At 49.6% G+C, this 16,703-nt stretch overlaps 5 protein-coding genes across 5 annotated transcripts; 2 read left to right on the plus strand and 3 right to left on the minus strand.

Moving 5' to 3' along the window:
• Positions 1–2,115: 2,115 nt before the first annotated feature.
• EPUS_06720 (uncharacterized protein) lies at positions 2,116–3,173 on the plus strand (the record flags this gene model as incomplete). Its single annotated transcript, XM_007805198.1, has 2 exons — positions 2,116–2,563; positions 2,611–3,173. 2 exons carry the CDS (start codon positions 2,116–2,118, stop codon positions 3,171–3,173), a joined length of 1,011 nt encoding a protein of 336 aa, XP_007803389.1.
• A 2,301-nt stretch (positions 3,174–5,474) lies between these two features.
• EPUS_06721 (uncharacterized protein) lies at positions 5,475–9,057 on the minus strand (the record flags this gene model as incomplete). The annotated part of the gene is made up of 2 exons (XM_007805199.1): positions 5,475–7,535; positions 8,833–9,057. The coding sequence occupies 2 exons, from the start codon at positions 9,055–9,057 to the stop codon at positions 5,475–5,477; spliced, it is 2,286 nt and encodes a 761-aa protein (XP_007803390.1).
• A 1,013-nt stretch (positions 9,058–10,070) lies between these two features.
• On the minus strand, positions 10,071–10,583 carry EPUS_06722 (uncharacterized protein; the record flags this gene model as incomplete). The annotated part of the gene is made up of 2 exons (XM_007805200.1): positions 10,071–10,145; positions 10,197–10,583. The coding sequence occupies 2 exons, from the start codon at positions 10,581–10,583 to the stop codon at positions 10,071–10,073; spliced, it is 462 nt and encodes a 153-aa protein (XP_007803391.1).
• Positions 10,584–11,743: 1,160 nt separating this feature from the next.
• Positions 11,744–13,104, plus strand: EPUS_06723 (uncharacterized protein; the record flags this gene model as incomplete). The annotated part of the gene is made up of 4 exons (XM_007805201.1): positions 11,744–11,982; positions 12,175–12,301; positions 12,401–12,888; positions 12,939–13,104. The coding sequence occupies 4 exons, from the start codon at positions 11,744–11,746 to the stop codon at positions 13,102–13,104; spliced, it is 1,020 nt and encodes a 339-aa protein (XP_007803392.1).
• A 515-nt stretch (positions 13,105–13,619) lies between these two features.
• On the minus strand, positions 13,620–15,692 carry EPUS_06724 (uncharacterized protein; the record flags this gene model as incomplete). The annotated part of the gene is made up of 1 exon (XM_007805202.1): positions 13,620–15,692. The coding sequence occupies one exon, from the start codon at positions 15,690–15,692 to the stop codon at positions 13,620–13,622; it is 2,073 nt and encodes a 690-aa protein (XP_007803393.1).
• Between the last annotated feature and the right edge of the window lie 1,011 nt (positions 15,693–16,703).

The following is a 16,703-nucleotide window of genomic DNA, read 5'->3' on the forward strand; positions in this document are numbered from 1 at the left end:
GCTGCGTATGTTGAGGCTCGGGATTGCTCTCCATCGATCCAGTGGGGTTGATATCCCTGGAGTACAAGATACTTGAATATTAGTGTTCCACTGCAGGATGTGTTGACGCCTCAGGTGCTCATGGTACCTTTTTCTCACTATACCGTTCTCGTCGTGCAAGGCGTCTTTCAATAATCGCGATGGTTTTCAAACGATGTTAGAGGTTGAGGTTGTTCCGATCGAAGCCTAGGAACTTCTCTATATCAAAGACGTGGATAGTGTCAATGCTAAACATGGGGTGTCCATGCTCGGTGGCGTAACCATTGATTTGCATTCTTGCAGCCTTGATGATCTCGTCAGCATGGTCGTTTTCAGCGGCGGTCTCCACCTTTTTGGCCATGAGCATTCTTGACGTCATATGACTGAAACAGCCATCAGGACATTGATTATGACTGCAAGAGAAAATGTTGCAGATATCGTACCACAATAAGGATTTGGGGGCTGTTTGTCAAGACATGGCTGGGAGACTAACTCGTTCGAGCATAACTATAGGAGTGGAGGGGTGAGCTGGAATTTGACTAAGTACCTGAACAGAACGATCCACTACATGGCTAGGCGCAATTGATCATCCTCTCTTACAAAACCATGCTTCAGATTTTTTCTCTCAAAGGCGTCGTCCGGAAAATGCTAAACAATTGCGCAGTCCGCCAAGCAGCGCCAAATGCCAGCGAGTTGAACGGATGGGTTTCTGCGCGGCAGGGCTCAATGAATGAGATGCACAAGTATCTGTCGAGAGCTGGGGTCAAGTGTTCTCAGCACGCAATATAAGTTACACAGCAGCAGTAGTTCTTGAGATGATCACCTACGCCTTACCATTCAGCCGAAGAGCAAGGGTTGGGGGGCCGCGGAAGAGGATGATTACAACTCCCTGCCAAATGTCTGGAACATTGACTCAACCCTTCACATCTTTAAATAAGTACTAGGTGCGATGGAAGATCAGGCGTCCCAAGTCCTCCTCACCCATCAAGACGGTCCTGCCACCAGCAGATTTCCTACGAATTCTACCATACCATATTTGAAGGAAACGGAGGGTATCCTTACATGATATTGGCCGCCAATACGAAAGGAAATTCTTAATGAGCGAACGGTTCAAATGTTGACAGCCGGATAAGTTTTGACAAGGATGTCGAGTTCACAGACAAACACAATACAATATGGTCAACGCACCTCTGGTCATGCCAGCTCGAAGGAGAAACCCTGGCAAGTCAGCTCCCGCCACCAGAATCACACGGTATCGGCAATTTTTCGTGATTGGTGGCTCGAGGTCATATGCTGCCTACTCGTTATCACTACCACTATTGCCATTGTTGCAACTATATACTTACATCAAGGCCGACCACTTCCCCAATGGCCCTATAGTATCTCACTCAACTCCTTGGTGTCAGTATATGTAGTACTGTTAAAAGCGGCAATGCTTCTGGTAACAACGGAAGGCTTGAGTCAACTAAAATGGACATGGTTTACACAGGCACATCCACTGAGACATCTCCAAGATTACGAAATGGCCAGTCGTGGACCAGTTGGCTCCCTCCGGCTGCTATGGAGCCTTCGCGACCGACACATTGTTTCTTCACTTGGCGCTTTCGTGACAATTTTCGCCATCACAATTGACCCATTCGCGCAACAGATTGTGCGATATCAAAGCTGTTTGGTTTCGGATGCAAAAAGACAGGCGCTGGAGCACGAACAAATGTGTTTGACGAACCAAAAGATACTCGTCCTGATCCATTCGTGGCCCCCTTGACTCAGGGTATGCAATCAGCGATTCATGCCGGCTTCTTCAATCCGGACGCAGTCAATACTCCAGTAAACTGCGTGTCCGGAAATTGTACCTTCCCCAAGCAATATCAGTCTGTTGGTTACTGCAGCAAGTGTGTTGACATAACCAACCAGCTGACAGTTTCGAGCTCCACAAACAACTTTTCATACGGCGTTCACAACAACTATTCCGAAACAATCCAAACCCTCACCTTATCGCTTCCATCTGGACTACACACTGATATTCAAGAATTTGTTGGAGAGGGATGTGGCAAGAGGGTAGACTGTAGGGAAGGTCTCAACGCGACATTGTTTGCCATGCGAACAACTATAGAAGATCAAGAGCTTGCTACTGGAGCAACACAAATGATACTAGGCAACACCCCAGATTTGGAAAAGTCGCACAAGAATTGCTCTGATCCAGCCAGGAAGGACTCATGGTCTTGCTCAAGCCTGGGATATGGAGCTGCTGAATGCAATCTGTATCCTTGTGCCAAGTCGTACAAAGCTGACGTAAAAGATGGAAATCTGGTAGAATCGATAACTTCCGAATGGAAGTTGTATCCAACGCCTAATGGGGACCTTCTAAACGTCGTTAGACTTGACTGCCTGTCGAAGCAGGCAATTGAGTCTCTGATTGGCGCTGATTATCGTCTTGACCAGGAGAGTCAATGGTTCAACTACAACGGACCCGTTAAACCCCAAAGCGGCCCTATGGCGGCCACAAACGATGCTTTAGGCAACAGTCTGGCTAATATTGTGTCCAGTGAGTGTATATATGGTGTTGATGCATTTGCGACACGTAAAATACAGGTCTTATGATACCTTTTCTCACCGGGCTGGTAATCAACAGAACAACCACATTTGACAACCCTAGCGTGCTGCAGGCTTTCTACAACGATGGCAATATCAGTCTGAGCAGAGTTGATGCGATGTTCAAGAACCTGTCTCTTTCGATGACAGTATACATACGCCAACACAGCGACCCGACTTTCAGTGCTCAGGCTGTTGGCCAGGTCTTGATTCAAGAAACATGTGTCAATGTTCGTTGGCCATGGTTGACCTTCCCGGCTGTTCTAGTCTGTCTTACAGTTCTCTTCTTCTTCGCGATGGTCTATGAGACACGTACAGGCAGCCAAGCAAACCATGGTTGGAAATCGTCGCCACTGCCGCTGTTGTTTCATGGGATGGATTCAGAGACGCAAGAGCGCCATAGCTATGGTGACGTGTACCAAATTAAGGATATGAAAGCCAATGCCGGCGAGCTGCATATGAGGCTGGATGCGACCGAGAAGGGCTTGAAATTTACAGAAGTAGAAATCGATCACCCAGAAAACTCGAGGGCTGGCTCACTGGAGGCGCCCCTTCAGGTCTAAAGGTGCAAGACCTTTAGACGATCCTTCAAACGAGTCTTTACGCGAGCCACCTGAGCGAACGAGCCAAAGATGGACGGCAGCGCACTCGGCTTCAACTTGAGACCCGCAGTCCCGGTCCCCGAAAGCCAGCCCGGCTCTATCTTCCCTTTAACGACGAAATGGGACGAGCTCAAAGCCACCCGGACTCACACTGTCTATCTCTCACATGACGCATCAATTCCTCAAGCAGCGCCATGATTTTGCTTTCCCACGAGTTCTCTCAGTACTCATGTCTAGCATAAAGTCGAAATGGGACAATCCACTCGATCTGCCTGAGTGCATCTTCAACCCGTTCGCGTGAGGCATATCCTATTCAGGGCAGACGATCTGTAGCCAGGCTCAGTTCGTGGTTGTAATGAGACTCTGGTCGCTTGAGTATGGTCATGTCTTCTGGGCTTTGGTAGGCCACTGAAGTCTTGATTTAGGGGGGATTGGCTTGGCGGACGCGGACTTGCAGTGAGGTACGGAAGCGGGGGGTTTGAACGCCTTGCCATGAGCCGCTGCTGCTTGGAGATGCTGCTGCTACAAAATGTTATTTGTGCCTCCCTCTGTGTTGCTCGGCTACTTGATCAGGATCATTTGCTTTTCGTCTTTATACCGTGTCCTGAAGCTCCTGAGCTACTAGTTGCCGCTAAGCATGACGGTCCGATCTGAGTGACGCGCCTGAAGCGGCGTCGAAACCCTAGCAGTCTGGGTGTCGAGAACCACTGCCGAAGGACTTTCGACACAGAGATGAAAGAGAACGGGCTTGTGTCAGAGAATCCCTGGATGGCGTTGCGTTGCCGTTCGCTTTTGATGTATAATTTGACATGGCTCTGGGATGTGTGAATACACTCACTATTGTATGTGGAAATGAGGGTCAAATCATCGACTGGAGATCTACCTCACACACCCAAGAATAGGGAGTAGATCAAGGTTTGGATGAGAGGAGAGATACGGCGCGAGGAACGGATGAACTCGGTAGCATAATAGCCTTCTTGTACTGATTTCGTTCACACTGGTTTGGAGGTTGTTCAATTCGGTCATGTCTCTATGGGAGCAGTGTGTCCATCTGAGTCAAATCAACCAAATCTGTGCTTTCGTCAAACTGAATCAAGACTTTGAAATTTGACAAATTTGACAAATAGGAATCTTGACAGAGAAGTCTTGTATTTTGAAATTTTGGGTGGAAAGATAAAAGCCTTGGCGGACTTTCTTTGTGAGATAAAAGTCCTTGACAGTCCTCCTAACAAAACACGAATCAAATCAGATCGACCTCTGGGACTAGATAAGCAGATCAAATGAGGGTCACGGCTTGGTTTATCTGATCTGATGGATATACTGGGCCAAGGAGTACCAACGGTAAATCCATATCTCCACCTCACCCATCGGAATAGCTGCTTCCTCCCTGCAGAAATCCAAGCCAACCATCTAACACAACTCGTCGCCACGGCGCGCTCATTCTCTCATCCACAAAGCGTAACCAATAACTCCTGTATCAAGCAACTCTACCTCAACCCGGCCCGCCTCACCAAGAAAGCGGACCAGCACTCCCCCTATATCCAGTGCAGGACAAGATTAGCCGAAGATACAAGCCTCATCCCATGGGCCTGCTGACCTAATATCCTCCTCCTTCTGGAGCCGTTCCGGTTTTTAGATGGAATAGGGAAAATAACTCGAAAGAGTCCAGAACGTGACTCTGGCGATGGGTTTTCCACTCGATAGTAGACAGTTTTCGAGATCTGTGCTTGCATATCTTTTTCATCTGTATGCCACTTCGTCCGGTTTCTCATTTCTGACAGGGTTATTCTGGTGAGGTGCTGGAGTTCGATGCCACCTTCTTGAGAAACATCATTAGAGAATCAACAGAATGGCGATGGCCTTCTTTTTTGTCGGCGTGTATCAAGCACGAGACACCATACGGGTTGCGAAACGTGTTCAAACGTATCTACGTGGTAATTCATGAGACCAATGCAGGAGATTGTGCCTGGAGACTCGACTCGTTATGGGTCAAATTCCTGCCATCTATGAGCCTTGGCGCTCGCAATCTGGATACGCCAATAATGCCGTTGTGAGACGTTGCATGCCCGGAAATACTTTGTATAGTAGCATCATATAGTGTGACACATACATTGGCGGAGGTGGGCCAAGTAGTCATTGCCGCGTTCCTGAGCAAGCCTCAGGCAAGAAAAGGGTAACAAACTGTTCGGTCTCGCCTTGGTTGCAAGCAACGAAAACACTGTTCGGTTGCACGGTACTGCTGCCGCAATCAGCGTCGTCATCTCATACCAACTGAATCTCTTCTCTCTTCAAATCCGTCATCTTCATCACTTCCCCATCCATGATGCCATGCACATAGCATTCCCCTATCAGTTGAAAAGCGCCGCTCGTTTCCGACGGCCTGACCACGAACGGGATATGTCCGCCCAAGAAGACGCAGATCTGATCGCCCACTTTCGTGCCGGCTGGAAAAAGTCCCATGTACCGCTTCGACGTCGTGCCAAACCTTCGCCCCTTGACCGCCGCTTCGAAGGCGATTTGCATCTGGCGGTACGTATGCTTCTGGCTGCGGCTGAGACTTCTTCGTTCCGAAATTGGCTGGTCTGGCATAGAGGGAAAGCTCCCGTTGGCCGACTTGAGCAGGATGGAGAAGACTTCTGCAAAGGTGGAAGGTGCTTTCAAAATGCCGGAGCCATCTTTGCCAGCGACAAGGGTATGCCAAAAAGCGTTGAAGAGTCCAGAATCTGATGGGTAGGGCTGGCAGTTTTTGAGCGTCGTCTGCATGCCACCAAGAACAAACTGGGCAGTGCGAGTTGTTGGATCTATGAGATCTCTAAGACATGCACTTGCCAATGGACTGATATTTGACGTCGTGTCAAAAATGATGCCATCGAGACAAAGTCGGTCATTAATCAGCTTAGTTTTTGAGCCTGATCGTGTGCCTCTGGAAGCTTCATATATCCCTTGGCGATCTCCATAAATTCCTAGCGAGGTTGTCTGACCGATGCTACTCCAATTTGGGACCCAGGAAGGACAGAAGGTGCTTGGTTGTTGATGATCAACACAGCATAAGACGCTGAAGACGTTGTTGTATGAATTATCTACCATCTTTCGAGCAGCTTCTAGATAGATTTCAGATACAGATTTAGAGTAGTCCGGATTGATCTTGATTGCTGTCATTCCCATGATCGCGAAGACCTTGTCTCTGGGATCGGTTGCCTGCGCTCCTCGTCCCTCGACTAGAGCATTCAGTAACCCTGATTGGAATGGGTGCGTGGTGTGATAGTCTTTCAACCGGTCAATTTTTGTGATTCGAGTACATCCTACTTTAGAATTCTCATCCGCGGGGTCATCAAGATATTGAGTGAGATCATGCTTGACAAAATTGACAGCAAATGTGTTGATCTCAAGCCAAGAGATGGTTTTCCATCCACATTGAAACTGAATGCTGTTGGATAAGACGATTTCTTGAATTATCCATACACGTTGAAACCATGGCCGGGCTAGGAATTTGGCCAATTCACGCCACTGTTGTGACTCTGGAGCGGGTAGGCCTAACCTCTCGAAGTCTTCCACATCCGGAGCTTTCTCGTCCATGCTGCACCGGAGTGACGCACTGATTGACCCAATGGTGTCCATTGCGTCGCTGCTGTTATCACCCTCCTCTCCAAGCCATACGAGCGTGCTCCAAGCCCGTTGATAGATCTTGTCCATCAGAAGTACCTGCTGAGTCTTCTCTACTAGGTCGCCCTGATTTATACAGATTTGATCAGCCCAGAGCATGACAGATGCGTCTGTCCTTCTCGTGTAGCGTAAAGCTAGGTCCAAATTGTGCGTTGTGTTGAAGGGTTTGCCGTTGCAGATCATCGCCTTCACGAAGGCGCTATTCCCCCAAACATATGAGAGCGCTGTATACCAGATCGGTTGACTGGTGGCATGGGAAATCGCGAAGTAAGTACGAGGAGTAAAGGTATACCCAATGAGTGAGTTGGCGGGCTGCTCAGATGGTCTAGTAGGAAACGCGAACTCAATTGAGCAGACATGCAGCTTACACTGCAAAACATCATCGAATTCACCGGGAAAGACTTCTAGTACCCTCATTTGCTGATTACTAGTAAGTGGGTAATATATTCCCCCGCCTGGTTCAGTCTGTTCTGAAGCATCTGCAGTGGAAGTCGAGTGCTGTTCAGAACGAGGTCGTTGCCTGGATATGAATGCTTCGAAAGCCTCTTTTTCGAACGCATCGAATTCCTGACAGCATTTTCCCGCTGTGACTACCTCGAACTGTTCGTCATTTGTGCTCTCATAGTCATTGAACCCAAGTAGGAAATTCATTTTGAGCGCCTACTTCGATCAGCATGTAACATAATCTGGGACAATCAATAGCTTGTCTATACCAGCACTGAAGCAGGCTTCAGGCTGAGTACAAACTTCTGTTCTGGCTGTGCAAGAGATTATGTCAAACGCGATTTCTACGCGTAACTCTTGCCTTTTGCCTGCTTTTGATTGGTCAGTTTCTGCCGTAGTTTCGCAGCTAATTTCGCTGCAATTTGTACTTATTGCTGTGCGCCCTGCGCCTTTTTGGGAGAGAACAAAGCCATTTCTTCTACCTGTTCAACAGAATAAAATGGTCTTGGTCGTAGAATTCTGTCCGATCATAATTGACTGATAACGTAGGTTAGTCTCAATGCAACCTGGCCTCAAACGCAACACCTTTACCCGGCCCATGCCCCCAAACTTTAACTAAATCATGTATTCTAGGTAAAGATTTACAACTTCTGGTCTCCAACTTACACCATCAGATATACAATCTTATTGAATGTGTAGAGCACATCTCTTGATAAGTGTGATATCGATGTCATAGAATCTGAGGCATTTTGGGTCTTGATGCAAGCAATCTTACGGTAGGTGATTCTAGGTAGTTGCTAATGTTGCGTTGGGGCCTCTGTTGCATTTGAGGGTACCTTACATTACCGTCCAATCCATCCTAGAAGAGTGCTGATCCAAGATGCACAATACCCGATCAACAATGCTCCCAACAGCGCATATGCCAGACTTCCAGTCAATGCAAAAAGCACCATGGCCCTGTATTTTCTTGCCGAAATGCAACGTCCCCTGAATCCATCTTGGCATCTTCGCCCAGGACACACCCCCTAAATCATCTTTGTCAGAAACCATTCTTTCTTTCCCAGCGATTATTGTGCACACTATTCATAGCATCCATTGTCTTCTATAGAGGAAACCCCTCAATCAACTCCATTTATTTCCATATTAAGGAACCTCCATTGTCACTCCTTCCACAATGTGCACAGACCCGCCATCACCATTCACAACTTCCACTCCAGCCCACCTTCACAATAACACACTCACCCATTGAATGAATAGTCTCTCTATAATCCCCACTGCTCCCAGTTGCAACAATATGGATCCTGCTATTAAAGAGCATCGCATTGAAGCGACCATCCTCCACGAAGTATAAGTAATCCTGCAGATTCAGCGTAAGACAATTTCTCTCTTCTTTGTAGACTTCCACTCGTATCACTCCACTCCACTTTCTTTGTCAAAGACGACATGCCTTCTCCTGTTTGAGCAGAACCTTGACGTGTTGTTCTTTATCCATCTCATATATACCATATCATACCATCAAAGGGTTTGTGAGAATTGCAGCTGGACTGCAAGAGAGACAACCACCATCAGTAGCACCTTCTTCGTCGTCGTCTTCCTCTTCTTCTTGTCCTTGCTCTTGTCCAACACCACCGCCAATAACACAGCAAGCAATGGCACGCACACGACGAGAATTCTCCAACTCATCCGGCAACACCACCCGTGCCACCCGACAATCAAGCATCCAAGCTCGCAACGCCATCGCCTCCTACTACGAAAGCCGCGGCCGCAGCATAAGCACTCGCCATCGACGAGCACCACGCTCATCACCCCCTCTCAACCGAGACGTCTGCATCTGCCATCGCACCGTCCTCCGCTACCATCCCCGAACCGCCCTGGAACTGCAACCACTGGCACCATCAGCGCTGGGCTGTGCCCTACCTCACCGGCATCGATCACATCGATAGCTGCATCTACGTGTGGCTGTGGCCATGGACAGCTGCCCTCAATAACAGTGGCGACGAACCTTACCGACCGTGCCGTCTCTGTCGGGAGCTGACGTGCTATGACCCAGCCAATGCGGCAACACAGCCGTGTCCATGGTGTAGGCAACCTTTCATGCCAACCGGCGCACAGGCGCAGCAAAGATGGGACGCCATTTTCCGGGCGGAAACCTTTCAGGCGTATGCAGGGCGGATCTTGATGGAGGAGGGGAAGGGAGATTGGAATCTGAGGAAGAGGATGGCAGAGTTTGATCCCGCCGGGTTTTTGAGGTGTGATAGGAGTTTGTTGGTTGGGCCGGCTGGACCGGTTCCGCCAGGAGGGCGTAGGCTAGATGCCAAGGAATGGGAGAAGTGGAGGCGGGGCCCGGGACGGGGAAACCGGAAAAGAGGAGGGGGGGACAGGGGACGCCACCCTTGTATGGGGTCAGCAGGATCAACACGCTGGCACATACCTTGGAGGGCGATCCGGACTGGGATAACTTTCGGGACATGTTTGACGATAGAAGTAGACCGATCGTATAACACAATCGTGAACGTCGTTCGAACATTCAGCTTACTCTTATGAAAAAAAAAAATGAGCACGAATGCTCTCCAACTGTGCTTTGACCAACATCGAGGTATTCAATTCCGCTTACTTTCTCGTCGCTGATCGCGAATGGGAATTATTTTTGGTTTCGGTGCCATTGCGCGCGTCTGTTGTTCAAGTCAGTGGCTGAATCTATATGAATAGCAGTAAATCTTGATTTCCTACCAGGAACGACTTTCTCTCAACCTAGTCCTTGCTGTCCTCAAGCTCTAATATCGGGTACCTCTGATACACTTCCTCACGCATGTTAGCTGTATGCCACTGATCTTTGAGTCAGCTCGTCGTCATCTCTTGACACTCAAGAGCACCCACCTGCGGCACTCCCTTGACTACTTTACCAGTAGCGGGTGGGATGACATCGAGTGCAATGCCAAAGTTGTACTCAACTGAAAGACTTGGAAACTGAACCATGAATTTGCGAAAGGCTTCCTTCCCACCAAATGCTGAGAGGAGCAAGCCCAATGACTGGTCGGTACATCTTTGCAGGGCTACGTCTGGTCCGTATACCAAAGGTCGATAAAATCCAATGGTTCGGAGCAGGTTTCCATCGATCCATAGAACCTGTAGAACTTGGAAAGAATAGAGGAGGTATAGATCCTCCCTTAAAAGCTGTATTGATTGGATGCCAATTGTGATTCTTTGCAGCATATTGATGTTTCCTCTGACGAGGGAGAGCGGAATGTTCTTGGAATTGGTCATGTTGTCCATGTAGAGTGCGAAACTGTTCTCCGTATAGAGGAGGTAGTATGCTTCGTCGAGAGTTTGGTGGCATGTTCGCAGAAGTTGAGCCGTGAACCGGTGGGGCGGATTTGTAAATTCATCTCGATCAGAGGTGCCCACACGGGTTACAAAGGACTGGTATTACCTTCTGGCTGCGGTCTACCAGGAGCAATCTATAGACTTGATGTCGTATCTCAGGTCCAAAGTCTAAAAATCCCGCTTCACCTGGCCTAAGTCGAACTGCAAGTATTGTTGCCATTAGCGCAAGGTTAGCGACCACGATCAACACATAGCAGGAAAGAAATAGGAAAACGAGAGATTACTCTGGGTGCAGGTGTAAGTGTAAGATTGGGGGAACGGCCGACATCTGTAATGAAAACAGACCCGCAAATGGAGGCTTTCAAGGCTAGCGATGTCGTTCCCACTGTTCCCAGTCCTCTCTCACAAGCGTTCCACTTCATGTCCACAACTTTATAGGCGGATGAGCGCCGTCAATGTGTAAGAACTCCATCTGCGTAAGCTGCGTTCTTTCAGGCTTCCACTATTTCCCGCAGTCACAAACAGCTTTCGGATTGCATCCGCCGTCCTGGTAGTATATCCAAAACGGGCTCTGAGCTGCCACCTCGAGTGCCTTTATCCGCAACAGAGCACTGCGCAGGCTCTCGAGCAGCATGCACAATTGGAAAATTGAATTTGTTGAGAATGAAATGTGCATCCGACATGCATGGTGCAGCTCGCTGCTACTTCACCTGCCCGTACGGTCATTCAGGAGACATGTAATTCCCAGGCAGGGCGACGCGGAGTGATCCCAGCAGGGCTAAGCAGCTCGCTAAAAGCAACGCCCTTATAACAACCTTCGTTTCATGCAGCCTCCATCTTGACTTGGACCAAGAGCAGGAGAGTTGAAGATGGGGAAAGAGATTGGACGTCAGAATTTAGAATTGAATTTCTGATCTCCACCCTAATGACTAATCATTTTATCTTGACTTCAGTCGCCTCGCCACTACTCCGTACTCCGTATTTCATCCCAAGTTGCTACTCGATGCTTTAGTATCTCAATCCTCGTCTACCCATCGCCTTCCAACGTACAAACACCAGCATTTCGCGTCTCAACTGGTGACAGAGCAGCTGAGCGCACCATGTTTCCCAGTTCTGGACGTGTTCAAACAGACACACCGGCTCAGAGCCCACCCCCGGTGAGGAATGTCTTTGGTGGTCACCTTAATATTGCATACAATCAGCCAGCAGAATCTGTCTTTGCGTCTGCCAAGGAGTATGCTTCTGCACCGGCTTCTGCTCCTGGCTCGAACAACTTTCGGTTTCCAACTCAAGGTCCAGCCAAGAAACAGGGGAATGATTTGAAGGCAACACAGCATGAGTAAGGCTGATTCCTATCTTGCTGGCAAACAATCATTCTACGCTTGCGTAGGGCTTGATCATCCATAATTTCTGGGATTGCCCGATATTTTGTACTCAACTCTCGCGTGGCTGCTTCGCTCAATTGCGATCGCTCTCGCGAATGATTCTGTCCAACATGCTCTATGTCATGCAAGCACTGATTCCGAGCTAGCTTGTTCAACAAAGAGAAGTACAGTGATATGACCATCAAATGCAAGACGCGCGAGTGGAAGTGCCATCGAGCAATCTTATGTCCCAGATGTCCGTTCTTTGAAGCAGCATGTGGAGGCCAATTTACGGTAAGCCCCCACCACACCTCTTGGACCCTCAGAAGCCGCGAAGAAGCCCGAACATGATCTGTAGAAGGCCAATGTCCATTCTAACGAGCATTTGACCAGGAGGCGTCTACCCGCGAGATCGACCTTTCGTGCGACGACGAAAACGCCCTAGGTATCATGCTCCAATATCTATACACCTACGAGATCTTGAACCATGGCCTCACCACTGCAACATCCTTCCAACTCTTCATCCTGGGGGACAAGTACGAGCTCGAAGAGATCCGCGACACGGGCATGCAAAACCTCTCCAAAGAGATCACTAATCTGACCGCCGCCGACGGTCAGTGGGCAGCAGAATGGTACCCGCAAATCAGTCAGCTGCAGCAGCGCGGTGCGGAGAAGCTGAAGGGACAGCTGGCCAACGCAATTGCCAAGCACGCAAGGGAGATGATCAAGCACGAAAACGTCAGGGAGCTGGTTGCGAGTGATGGCGCATTGGCTGTGCTGTTGGTGGAGAAGCTAGCCAATCCGCCCTCTGCCATGTTTGGGCTGTCGAACGATGTGCCCGCTTTCTCGAATTGGTTGGGCAATCAGGGAGCGTCGCCGAGGTTGTTTGCTGGTGGTTCGGCAACTCCGGCACTGACTTTTGGTAGCGCAGCGTCCCCGAGTCCCAGACCTTGAATCTGGCATATTGCCACATCACCAATGAGTCAGGATATCTTGTGTGGCGAATTGCTGGCATCGATCGGTATGGAAACATTGCTGGAACTGAATTGAGCTGGCTATCGGGAGGAAGCGGGACGCTCGCTCCAGCGACTGCATAAGAAATTTCCCCGCAGGGCAGCTTTGAAAACGGAGGGTGCAGTCTTATGAGGCTAAAACCGTTGTAGAGCAGATTCAATTATTGTTCGAAGCCTGTACCATCCAGAAAGGAATATAGAGTAAGGGGAAAACAGATAATTCTCCAAGCCCTTGGGCTTACTTCAGCCCAACTCACTCATACGCGGCGGCAAGCTTCAACGGATCCAAGAAGGAGGTGTGGAACAATGAACGCGTACTTTCAATCGCGGTCCCAAAGGTATATACTGGGACGGACTTCCATTTCTACGCTCAACACCGTCTCTGCAAGTGGTGCCCCTTTATCTAACAAGGGAAGGAAAGCCAAGAGACGCATTCGCCGCTGGACTGACAGCTTGAATACGCCAAAAGCCCCAATGGCGCCGCTCCCAGTATCATAGAATTCTGGTACATATGCTTCTGCGCCCTACGCACCCGGGGAGACATGGACACTGAAGAAATGCCCGTATCCACCGACTAACCAGCCTCAATGCAATGCAATTCACACCAGCAACGCTCTAAGCTCCTTCATCTTCCCTCCCGCAGTCTTCTCCGCTCTCCGTCTCTCCATACACACCGAGCGCCACGTCAAGCCGCTCCAGCCGAGAACCAGATTGAAGATCTCATCCCGCCGGTCTCGAGGGACGGTGATGGTGATTGGCTCGTTGGTTTGGGATCCTTCGCCCGTCGTAGTGGTGAGGAATTGGAGACCGGCTCTGGCGGTGCCGAGGGTGGTGGCTTTGATTGTGGCGTCTGGCTTGGCTTTGCGCATTTCGGTGAGGTGGCGGTAGGGGATTGACCAGGAATGAGATCGGCAGCGGGAGGAGAAGCGGATGCCGCTGCGGGTGAGGAGGAGGTGGCCTCGGGTGTTGCGTTGGTAGGCGCGGAATTTGAAGGTCTCGGTGTTGTAAGGAGGTGCTTCCAAACCTGGAGTGCTATGGCGTGGCAAAGTCGGGTCTTCTTCATATTCTGAGTTTGACGTTTCACTGTCACTGTCCGCAGGATTACCATGGTCGTTATTTTGTTGTCTTCGATCGATCCGTCTCTGCTGAAATGAAGTCTTCCTTTGCAGAAGTTCGATACTCCACTCCGCATCCGTTGGAATGTCCCAGAACATCCATTTCGCCGGATCCACCAGGTATCGATATTTCGGGTATCTGCTAGCGATGGGAAAACACAGGAAGAACCAGCCGCCTACGATGAACCAGAAAACCTTCATGCAGAATGCCATATCAGTCAGCAAGGTGATGAGCAGGCAGCAGCCGAAGAAGAAAAGTGTCTCGGCAGTCTTCCAAGGCGTCCTCCACCTGTAGAAGTTTGCTAGAACTTCTAGAAGGTCCGTCAAGTCGCCGAGCTGTAACTGAATGTATGGTCCGAGTTCATCGAGCAAAGGCTCGATCCAGTCCTTACGGCCATGCTGTTCCACTAGCTCGCCCCATGCCTGAGCTCGAGCTTCACGATCGATACCACGCTTCATTGACTCTCGGACCGACTCAACCGAACTGGGATGAAACTTGTTCTTAAGGACAGTGTAGATTATGTCTGCGAAGACAAACCCCATGATATGTTGGGTATACCACAAGCAACAGAATAACGCGAACCACCTGCCCGTACGTTTCGGGTCTTCCCAAGTGTAGATCTGGCGGATCGACATGAGCCAAGCCTGCCAGGGAGTACTGACAAGTACCAGGCGCTCAACAATCCTCGAGAGATCCTCCATGTCAAATGGAAGTTCGTCGAAGTCATCAATGTAGCGCGCAGTGAAACCACGCGTATAGTAGAGCGCTTGATAGCCTAGCCAGCGCTCCCATTGAAAACGACCTCGCTCTCCTGAGGGAGTCTTCTCCACGAAGTTATCCCAAGAACGGGACTCTGGAACCCTAGCCTGCACAACTTTGACTCTGTCAACATGCCTTCCAAGCGTCCAGGCCACTTGCAAACTAGACCTCTGCTCCTCGAGCTTTTCGACTTTCTGTTTGGCGCCTTTCTCCTCCCCGCTTGATTCAGCACCACTCTCGGCTGAAGTCTGAGCACGTGTAGAAGATCTACTTGACGCCAATCTGTCCAGCTCATCATGTGCTGCGAGGAGATTTCTGTCTTGCTCTGCAGATAGAAAAGGGCGTTGAGCTCTGGAAATTTTGGCGGCGGCCGATCTGGTGGCCTTGCCTTGGATAGTCTGGCGAGGATGAACAAGGCTCTGGGCCACCGACTTCAACTCCGACTTCACGGTAGAGCGGTCGGCTTTGGTGAGCTTTGGAGGACTTTGATCCAAGACGAGCGAAGGGTTGAACGCAGGATCACAAGCGATTTGGTCAATTGCATCTTCCGCCCTATCATCTTTAGGATCGAGGGTGTCCTTGTTATTCGGAGTGACGAGATCTATGGCCTTTTCTCTAGCTTTTCGTACAAAACCTCGTGCTTTATCACGTTTAGTTAATGGCTCTCCTAAGTGGTCATTGTGTGCGGATTTATCGAGACGGGGTTCGGCTCTCTCATCAGTACCACCATCGACTTCCCTGGGCACTGGAATTGATGAACCTCTTTTGAGAGAGGCCGAATATTCTCGGGAATCCATCCGTAATATTGATCAAGGACATCTCCACGTAGTGGGTCTTCGTCTTGGAAGCGACTCTGCAGGGTATGGACATGATTTGGTTAAGTGCGAGTTCCCTGTCGACATCTTTGTCCTTGCACAGCCGAGCATTTGTTGGATGTAAAGAGAGTACACGTGCAGGTGCGACTGTACTTTGATCGCAGAGCATTACAAGAGATGCTCAAATCACCTGGAGGCTGAAAATTCCTGTTTGTGAAGTGAATCTCTGACGCGGATTGACTACGTAGTACGCGAATTGACTAAAAGTGGAATCGCCAATCCAGGCTACAGATCTCCTAGCCACATCCGATTTCTTGCCACTAACTACGTAGTAACTACTGAGCGCCACCGCGCTTCCCCATCTGGCCATGTCAATAAAGACGCGCACAGATGGTTTTGTAACTTGAGGCCGATTCGGATGGACCAGGAGCCTCACATGTAACATCAGGCCCGCTCCAAGAGAGTGGACAGTCTAATGTTGTTCGAGACCAGATTGGATATAGCTGTTCAACATCAGATCGTGTCTGACCTTCATTTTGATCCGTTCCGGCACACGGCATGTTCGACGTCCTTGCTCTAGCGGCCCTCTCTTGCTCTGTGCGGTGACATGGGTGTTCTGAGCCATTGCGATAACACGTTTTCTTCTCTTTCGCTTTCTCCTCCGACCTGACGGGTCTTCGTGACGTCTTCTGCTAGGTTGACCTTGATCAATCTTAGTAGACTTCTAGGCAAATCCAGCAAGTAGGTGAAGATGGCCGAGCCTGCTGTGGCCAGGTAGCCGAGCACTAGATCGAAGGGAACCTGCTGAAAAGGCGCCGCGTCGAGGCATCAGTGGGGCCACTCTTGCGGCAGAAGCATTGGACACTTTTTCCACCGTCAATGCCACTCCGTCGTTCTGCAACAACTTTCAACAGCGTAGCAGAAACGAACGAAATGCATGTTGCCGCTCACAGTCGGCTTGGATGACAACTTGCATCCGCCTTCGCGGTGTGT

This window comes from Endocarpon pusillum (assembly GCF_000464535.1).
Source record: "Endocarpon pusillum Z07020 unplaced genomic scaffold scaffold4190, whole genome shotgun sequence".
Lineage (NCBI taxonomy): Eukaryota > Fungi > Ascomycota > Eurotiomycetes > Verrucariales > Verrucariaceae > Endocarpon > Endocarpon pusillum.